This window comes from Mus caroli, chromosome 15 (genome assembly GCF_900094665.2).
Source record: "Mus caroli chromosome 15, CAROLI_EIJ_v1.1, whole genome shotgun sequence".
Taxonomy (NCBI): domain Eukaryota; kingdom Metazoa; phylum Chordata; class Mammalia; order Rodentia; family Muridae; genus Mus; species Mus caroli.
The window spans coordinates 93,660,088-93,669,572 of record NC_034584.1 but is presented as its reverse complement, the minus strand read 5'-3'; the positions used below and the strand labels follow the sequence as shown (position 1 = coordinate 93,669,572).

Here is a 9,485-nt window from a genome sequence, read left to right as displayed (position 1 = left end):
GATTTCTGAGTTCGAGGCCAGCCTGGTCTACAGAGTGAGTTCCAGGACAGCCAGGGCTACACAGAGAAACCCTGTATCGAAAAACAAAAATAAATAAATAAATAAATTCAAGACCAGTCTGGGCTATAGAGTTAATTCAAGCCCCATCCGCCAATTTAAAAAAGAACTGTCTAGAAATAAACTGAAAATACAAGGGAGTGGAGCTGGCTGTGTAGCTCAGTGGTAGAGAGCTTGTGGAGCCTACATGAGCCCTGTGTTTAGTCATCGATAGTGTGCAGAAGGGACGGAGTGAAAGAGAAAAGAAAAGCAGCTACTTCAGGCCTCACAACTCAGGCCCTGGGACCTAAAACTCCTTGTCTGTGTACTGTTCAGATCTTGAGAGAACCCAACAGAGGACTAATTTTACAATGCTTCCAACAAGGAACCAACATAGGACATTTTTGTAGAGAGCTTAAACTATACAGCAGTCATTTTTAAAAATATGTAGAGTCTAGCAGATGATACTGTAAAGTTTATGGGTCCATAAACACAGTAAAACTATGTAAAGATAGACTAGGTACACGACACCCCGAATCCACGCTTGCCGTTACCGCTGAACTAGGATTGAGAAGGCAATGCACACTGGGGAAGAACCGAGAGGACTCAACTTTATTTCTTAGGCTTTTTCCGCTTTTAAAGTATAGCTAAGCACACCTGCAATTCCAGCGCCTCCCCTGCAGTCAGAGCTGCCCAGAGAGGCATACCTCTACTTGGGTAGAAAGCAGCCTCTAATGTTTCCTTCAGTTTTGTGAGTCAACTATGAAACCCCAAAGTTTGTCAGGCTCTTAAAAACATAACAAAACTGAAACAAAGCAAAACAAGAAAACATCAGTAAGGGGAAACTGGTACTCTTCCAAATACCTTCTAAGCTATCAAATGGTAGAAAAGTTATGGGCAGATGAGGAGCTCATAGGACACTATTCCCATACAGGCTTAAACCTATTTCAGCAGAGTCCAGGAAGAGAGAAGAGACGGGATATTGGGTTCTAACACCTAGAATGTAATTCTTCAATGCAGGACTGTGTCTTCCATTCCTTTTAGCATTCCTGCTACCCTGTGTTTTCTACCCCTCCCTGTTCTACAATCGTATAGAATGTCTAGTTCTTTACAAAGAGGAAGCAGCCCTAAACATTCTAGTCAATGATAGTGTCACAATGGGTCTACTAATAGCATCATCAAGACTTGAATCTTTGAAGCCTTCTAGTAGGTCCAAGTAGTGTTCGTTGTAACCTCGGGAGTCCTTGAAGCTTCCTAGTGGATGCTTAGTAGCATTTGTTTATATTCTGTGAAAAACAGAAGAGAAACAAAGAAATCACCCAAATTTTCAAAATGCCTGTCAAAAGGCAAAGTAAAGTCTACGATGAATCTGACTCAGATGATGATGATGAACTCAAGGACCTTGCCATGTTGAGAAAGCCCATAGGCAACCGTAATAATTCACTGAGCTTGCAATTTGAGATCCCAGCATCAGTACAGTCAGTCATCCATAAGATTGAGGAATCACAGATCATTCGGGCCAAAGAGGTGAGTAGCCAATCCATTGACAGGCTTTGTACAGCTTTGTATAACTTTGTACAACCAGGTGAAATTTTTGTTGTTGTTGTTTGAATAGAAAACACTTCACACTCAATAGCTAGCTGAATTTTAGGTAACTCTGACTTCAAACGACACTGTTACCACACTGACCATAGACAGATAGCAAGCTCCAATTCTGTATCAGCCTGTTCACACCAAAACTGTTTGCACAAGTTAAGAAGTCAGTAGATCTGGATCTGATAGTGTACATCTGTAATTCCAACACTCAAGAGGAAGATGAAGGTAGGAAGATCTTGATCTTGTGTTCAAACTTGAGGCCAGGTTGTGCTGAATATTAATGAGATGTGGCTAAAATCAATAGATAGATAGATAGATAGATAGATAGATAGATAGATAGATAGATAGATAGATAAAAGGTGTGTCTTGTGGAAATGGCTCAGCTGGTTGGGGCTCTTTCTGCCATGCCTCACACCTGAAGTTGATCCCCAGAGCCTGCTTGTCAGAAGAAAATCAAATATCCAGCTGTGTTCTGGCCTCCACACATACGTGGAGTGGCAATTTCACCCACCCCACCCACACACACAAGTAGAGGCATAACTGTGATTTTAAAAGTAGATTAAAGCTGACAATGGATCGCAGTGATGGAGGATGAGATAGACTTCCAAAAAGGGAAGAGGAAAGGTTGGTAGTAGTGGGGCTGCTTTCCACACAGTGTTTCCTGTTCCAGATTCTCACATCTGGCAACACCTGTGTTTGCTCTTAGCAGCTTTATTTGTTGTCTTGGTTATTTTTCTATTGCTGTGATGAAACGCCACATCCAAGGTAACATGTCAAAGAAAGGGTGCAGTGTGAGACCTGCCGTGGCAGAGGGTGAGAATCCGGGGCAGAGCAAAGGCACAGTGGCAGCTGAAAGCTGGAGGCAGAGAGAGGAACAACTGGGGATGGTGTGGGCTTTTAAAACCCCAGAACCCACAAAAAATATTCCAACATGTGAGCCTACCGGCCCTTCTCATTCAAACCACCACACCCCACTCCTTGCCTCCATAGGCTTGTGGTTACATCAGGATACAAAACCCCAAGGAGTCCAACTTTAAAGGCCCCCATTCTCCTTTACAGTCCTAACCCTGTGTGAAAGTCCAAAGCTCAAAGTCTCTTCTGAGATTCAAGGCAAACTGTAACGCCTCTTAACTGTAACGCCCTGCAAGGTCAAAATAAAAAAGCAAAGCACATACTTCTGATGCACGGTGGCAAAGAACATACATTGCCGTTTTAAAGGACAGATGGGAGCAGAGTGAAAAAATACTGGGCAAAGCAGGCTGGAAACCCTGTAGCTCCAAGTCTGATACCAGAGGCCTTGGGGGCTCAGCCCTTCCTTCCAGCTTGCTGATTGCAACACACCTCCCTCTTGAGCTGGTACCACTCCCTGTCTCCAACTCTCCTTGCCGGATGTCTCCTGGCTCTGGCAGCTCTAGCCTTATGGGGTCTCCAGGGCAATCCAGGCCTCACTTTCACAGGCACACGCACACACTGGCATCGCAGGACCTCCTTGCAGGGCATCACCTTTGTATGCCTGGCTTCAGTGGCTCTCCTTAACTGTGGAGGGAGGGTCCATAACCCCTTTACACACACACCCTTCATGACTCTAATGTCAGAACCACATTATTGACACTGCCAAGTTCCAGTGCCTGCTTGGGAAAGAGGGAACCTGGCTCCCACAAATCATTTGCATAAGCTTTTTCTTGTTGTTGTTGTTCATTTTTTCTTTTTTAGGAATAGAAAATTTCTTGGTTTTTACAAGTTGGAAGCTCAGCTGGCTTGGGGCAGGGGGGAAGGGAGGAACGGGAGTGTGTCTTGCCCTGAGAGTATATTTCCTATATTCCATTTTAGAGCAGGCTCTTCTTCCTCTCCCTCCTTCTCCTCTCCCTCTTCCACCTCCTCTTCCTCTTCCTCCTCCTCTTCCTCTCCTTCCTCTTCCTTCTCCTCCTCTTCTTCCTTTTTGAGCCCAAGCCTTGGTTCCAGTGTTAAATTCCTCAGTGCTCTTTTTTGCTTCACACTGTACATTTTTTCTTTTTTGTCCTGCTCATTCTTTTTCTTTATAGACTCACGTGAGACAATTAATAACTGAATGGAAAAGAAGAAATAAAAGAGGGACATGACTGCCCCAAGGGGATTGAGGTTTTTAATATAGACATAAGGGAGAGCACAGGCAGACACATCTAGGAGAGTCCAAAGTGAACATGGCCACACTGAGCCTGACTATGTGAAGACAGGGAGAGGGAGAGCAAGAGAAGCCATTGAGCAAGAGAGGTGGCCTGGACCAAGAGACTGTTCAAGAGACTAAAAAGGCAGAAGGGCCAAAAAGGGTCAATGTGGTCAAAATGGATTCTATAAGGAAGAGCTGAGGGAAGAGGAGCCCAGAAGCAGGTGGGGTATGCCAAGTAAAAGGACCCTGTGACAGGTAAGGACTGAGGGATGCTCAAAGAACCTACCTGCCAGAGTCCACTTTGAAACGTTAATAGGTACCTCTTACAGGTGTCCAGGGTTTGAGACCTAACAATAACCACACAACAGATCTGTTCCTCCGAAGAAATTAGTCCATTACTTTTAAATTTAGCTGAGGCAGATTCTTGGGACAAGAGCAGAAGGCAGCCACATTCGTTGCCAAAATATTGCAAGAACAGCCTCTAGCTGAGATACTATTCTCGCTCTGCTCTGAAACATCTTGAGTTGGGCATCCATGGTCCGACTGCTCTCAGCACTACTGATGTCCAAGCTCCCTCCTCCTAGCATAGCTTCTAAGCCCTGTGTCTAGCATTCAACCTCTCTCCTAGTCCAAAGTCCCAGAACCTTCTACAGTCCTCCAAAAGCCAGCATGGTCAAGACTGTGCCCAAGTGCTCCTCCTTCAATTTCTTACTTACTTTTCTATTTCTGTGATAAGACACCATGACTGGGAACAACTACAAGAAAGTGTTTGCAGTGTCAGAAGATTAGAGTCCATAACGGTGGAACAGAGGCATCGTGGCAAGGACAGCAGAGGCCTTGCATCTCGATATACAGATTGGAGGCAGAAAGAGCTAACTGCCTACGGCAGGGGCCTTTCAAAGTTTCAAAGGTTGTTTCTAGTGACACAGCTCCTCCAACAAGGCCACTCTCCTCTTTTCTTTCTTTTGTTTTTGTTTGGCTCTTAGTAATGCTCAGAACATATGTAAGCTCTAAGTTAAACTCAGCTACTTGGGTCCTCATTAGGCTGAGACACTGGAGAGGGAAGGCTCTTAATCTTTTTAGCCTCTGAAATCTCTAGTCCCTGTGCCTGGGTAATTGGATAGATGTTGGCACCTCACCTTGGTCTGGTACCAGGATTCAGCCTCTGCCCGGCTGAATCACAACCCCCACCCCCAAACTTACAAAGTCAAAAACCAAACTATACAAGCAAAAGACCAATCAGTCAAAAAATGCCCTCCAAAATCTATATAAAGTCTCGGTCTACAGAAATAATACCATTGAGTTGATTTTCTGTTGGCTCTCTACTCTGGGGGGTCTACTTTGAAATGGAAGCTATTAGAGAAAACTGGGTTTTTTTCCTGTGCAAGCAGGGTAGCTTTGTAGATAGCTCCTTGGTTGGGTGTTGGAGTCCATGTCTACTTCTATGTCTACTTCTCCCATTCAGTGTCAGTTCCTTGTCTGGCTTGAACCTGTGCAGGTCCTGTGCACAGTGCGACAGTTATCTATGACTTCATTTGTGTATCATCAGTCGATTTGTGATCTGGAGAACAGTGTCCCCTCAGAGTCACAGTCCCCCTCTGGCTCTTAGAGTCTGCCCCTCCTCTTCCAAGTGGCTCCCTGAGCCCTAGGGGGAGGGGGACTGAGTACCCAGCATCTCTCACACTCTGCACATTGTCCAGTTCTGGGTCTCTGTGTTAATTTCCATCTACTAGAAGAGGAAGCTTCTTTGACTACGGCTGTGCACTGATTTATGAGTGTAGCAGAATGTCACTGGGGTCACGTTATGTCTATGTTCTTTTAACGGAACAGTAAGTAGTATTTGATATCCAGTCTCAGGTTCCTGGCCACCCTAGCAGTATCAGGCATGGTTTCCATCTTATGGAGGGGAAGGACACACTTCTTAAGCCTTCCTAAACACTCTCTCTTTCTCTCTGTCTCTGTCTCTCTCTCCCTCTAAAGACTTTGTCCCATTACAGATGGCTGTGAGCTACCATATGGTTTATGGGAATTGAACTCAGGACTTCTGGAAGAGCAGTCAGTGCTTTTAACTGCTGAGCCACCTCTCCAGCCAGCCATTTTCATTCAAACCACCACATTAGTGATTATTTTTGCTGGTTTTTTGTTTGTTTATTTGTTGGTGTGTTGGTGGTTTGTTTTGAGACAGGATTTTTTTTTTTTTTTTTTTTTTTTTTTTTTTTTTTTTTTGGTTTTTTCGAGACAGGGTTTCTCTGTATAGCTCTGGCTGTCATGGAACTCACTCTGTAGACCAGGCTGGCCTTGAACTCAGAAATCCACCTGCCTCTGCCTCCCAAGTGCTGGGAGGCTACCACTGCCCAGCTGAGACAGGATTTCTTGTAACAGCCCTAGCTGTGCTAGAGTTCACTTTGTAGACCAGGTTGGCCTTGACACACAGAGACTCGCCCACCTCGGCTGGGATTAAAGGTGTACACCGCCACACCCAGCCTTGGCTGCCTTATGATCTTCCTAGATATTTCTGCTTTGCTGCCCCCTAATTTACAGCTAACCACCAGTCTGTTTAGTCTTCATTTTATATAAAGAGAGTTACATATTATTTTCTTCTTTCTGAATCTTTTTATGTGTATGTGTGTGCGTATGCATGCATGCTCAAGTTCAAATCCAGCTTCAGTAAGGGTTATTTGGAGATTTCGGTGGCAGGAAGGACAGTCTTTGACTCTGTTCATGGATCAGAGTAGGCATCAGTTTATATTTTGTTTTGTAGGTGATTTGAGTATACAGACATTTTTGAATCCTTCCTACTTCAATTACCAGCTGGTAAAATCAGATTAATTTTAAAATTCTCTATAGCAAAGATATTTGTAAAAAAAACAAGCTTCAAAAGTAAAACCTACATATTTAAAAGATTACCTAGGGGCTGGTGAGCTGGCTCAGTGGTTAAGAGCACCGACTGCTCTTCCAAAGGCCCTGAGTTCAAATCCCAGCAACCACATGGTGGCTCACAACCATCCGTAACAACATCTGATGTACACAGGCATTTTCCTGATTGAGGTTCTCATCATACAGATGACTTTAGCTTGTGTTAGTCAATATTAAAACTATATAGTCATATTGGACCAGGCTGACCTCAGAGATTCACCTGCCTGTGCCACCTGAGTGCTGGGATTAAAGCTGTATACCACCACTGCCCAGCACATTTTTTATGTTCTAATAAAGGGCTGTACGTAAGCTTTGATTTATTGATTATGTTTTGAGACAGGGCCTCCCTATGTAACTCAAGCTGTCATGGAATCCCCTATGTAGTCCAAACTGGCCTTAAATTGAAAATCTCCTTGCCTTCACCTTCCAAGTGCTGAAATTATAGATATATGTCACGACCATATCTACTTGAGAACAAATATTATAGCTCCTGTTTTTAGACAGGCTCTTACTCTATCTCCCTGGCTGGTCTGGACTCTCTGTGTAGACCAGGCTAGCCCAGAATTCACAGAGATCTGCCTGTTTCTGTCTCCTAGGTGCTGTGATCCAAAAAGTGCATCATTATACCTTGCTTATTTTGTTTTTGGTTGTTTTGGTTTTGTTTTTTTTTTTTTTTGAGACAGTCTCAGCTAGCCCAGGCTAGCCTCAATTTCCACTGTATAACCAAGGCTAACCTTGAGCACCCAATCCTCCAGTTTCCTCTTCCTGTTTGCTGTGATTATAGGCATATGTCACCACAGCCAATTTTGAGTGATGCTGGAGAGTCAAACCCAGCAATTTATGCATGTTAAGTGTGGTGGCTGGCTATTCTTGGTTGTCAATTTGACCTCATGTGAAATCATCTAAAACCCAAGTGGCTAGGTACACCTGTAAAGAGGTTTGTTTGTTTTGGGTTTTTTTTTTTCCCTCTTCTTTTTTCCCTTTTGTTTTGTTTTTTTCAAGGCAGGGTTCCTCTGTGTGGCCCTGGCTGTCCTGAAAGTCACTCTGTAGGCCAGACTGGCTTCAAACTCACAAGAGAGCTGCCTCCTCCTGTCTCCCAAGTGCTGGGATTAAAGGTATGTGCCACCACAACCTGTTTACAGGCTACTTCTTCAAGGATTCTGGCATACGCTGAAGACCAGCTTAGACATCTAGCTTTGTGAATTGAACAATAGCTGGATTCTTGGAACTAATTTTGATTGGCAGCCATTGTTGGACTAGTTGGACTATAAACCTATAAGCCATTTCTTTTTTTTTTTTTTTTTTTTTTTTTTTTTTTTGGTTTTTCGAGACAGGGTTTTTCTGTATAGCCCTGGCTGCCCTGGAACTCACTTGTAGACCAGGGTGGCCTCGAACTCAGAAATCCGCCTGCCTCTGCCTCCCAAGTGCTGGGATTAAAGGCGTGTGCCACCATGCCCAGCCTATAAACCATTTCTAACTCTCTCTCCTGTAGACTCTTTCCATACGTCCAGTACCACTAGAGAACACTGCCCAGCACACAAGGCATGCGCTATCAGCTGAGCTCCATTTCCACCCATGTCACAAGGATTCCACTACCATCTGTTTTCCCTCCCTTGCTAAGGACCTCTTTTCCCTCCTTTTCATACTGTCCTTTATATTTTCAAGAAGTATAGTAACACCCACACATGTGTACACATATATACACACACGCACACATAAACATGTACACATATATACACCAATTCGTTTGAGACAGTGTCTTTCACCGAAACAGGACCTTACTATTTCAGCTAAGATGCTGGCCACTGGGCGCCCATCTCTGCTCCTCAGTATTGGGGTGATAGGCATGCTTAGCTTAGCCATGTTCTGCTTTGATGTGGATTTGCACTCAGATTCTCACACTTGCATAGCAGTGCTCTTTACTCTCTAAGCCTCTACTGCACTTTCCAAAATACCTTATTTTTGTGCCGGGGGTGGGTGTGGGTGTGGGTGATGCACCCTTTCAGTCCCAGCACTCAGAAGACAGAGGCAGGTAGGTCTCTGTGAGTTCAAGGACATCCAGGGCTACACAGAGAAACCCTGCCTCAAAACAAACAAAAAACCCCACCTTATTTGTGTTTCCTTTAAGTCAGAATTTTATGTAGATCTGGCTGGCCTTGAACTCACTAAATAGCCAGGGATGACCCTGAACTCCTGATTCTCCTGCCTTCCATTTCCTCTGCCACCAACTGCTGGGATTATAGGCATGTGTCACTATAGTTGGCTTTAAAATGTTTTCAACATTTCTTTTGGTTCCTTCAAAATTATATTCATAAATATTCTACTAATCATAGTCATACTTTAAAATTAATGCGAATATGAGTAAACAAAAGGAAATTGGTTATGATTTCATGCTTCTCAATGTTTAAATCCTAGGTCAAATTTAACTTGAAGTAGACGGACCTTCCTGTCTATGTTAAACTAAATAAGTGTGAAAGCTACAAACAGCTCGATACAAATTTATTTCTATCATAGCAACACTAGATACAATTAGCAGAAATGCTTTATTATTGGCATCATTAAGTCTGCTTTTACATTTTTTAATCTCTATTTTATGTACCTGCATTTGGTGTTTTGCCTGCATGTATGTGGGTGTGAGGGTGTCAGATCTTGGAGTTTACAGACAGTTGTGAGCTGCCATGCGGGTGCTGAAAACTGAATCCCAGAAGAGCAGCCAGTGCTCTTAACTGATGAGCCCTCTATCCAGCCTCTAGTTTGCTTTGCTTTGCTCTTCTTTTCTTTTTGGTTTTTC

At 43.7% G+C, this 9,485-nt stretch overlaps 1 protein-coding gene across 1 annotated transcript in view; it reads left to right on the top strand.

Annotated features, from left to right (window-relative positions):
- The first annotated feature begins 1,263 nt into the window (after nt 1–1,263).
- Fam186a (family with sequence similarity 186 member A) overlaps nt 1,264–9,485 on the top strand; it is a 46,876-nt gene continuing 38,654 nt past the window's right edge. The window contains exon 1 of the mRNA XM_021182797.1: nt 1,264–1,563. Within this exon, the coding sequence (XP_021038456.1) occupies nt 1,369–1,563 (195 nt within the window). The 5' untranslated portion in view covers nt 1,264–1,368. The remainder of the gene's footprint in view (nt 1,564–9,485) is intronic.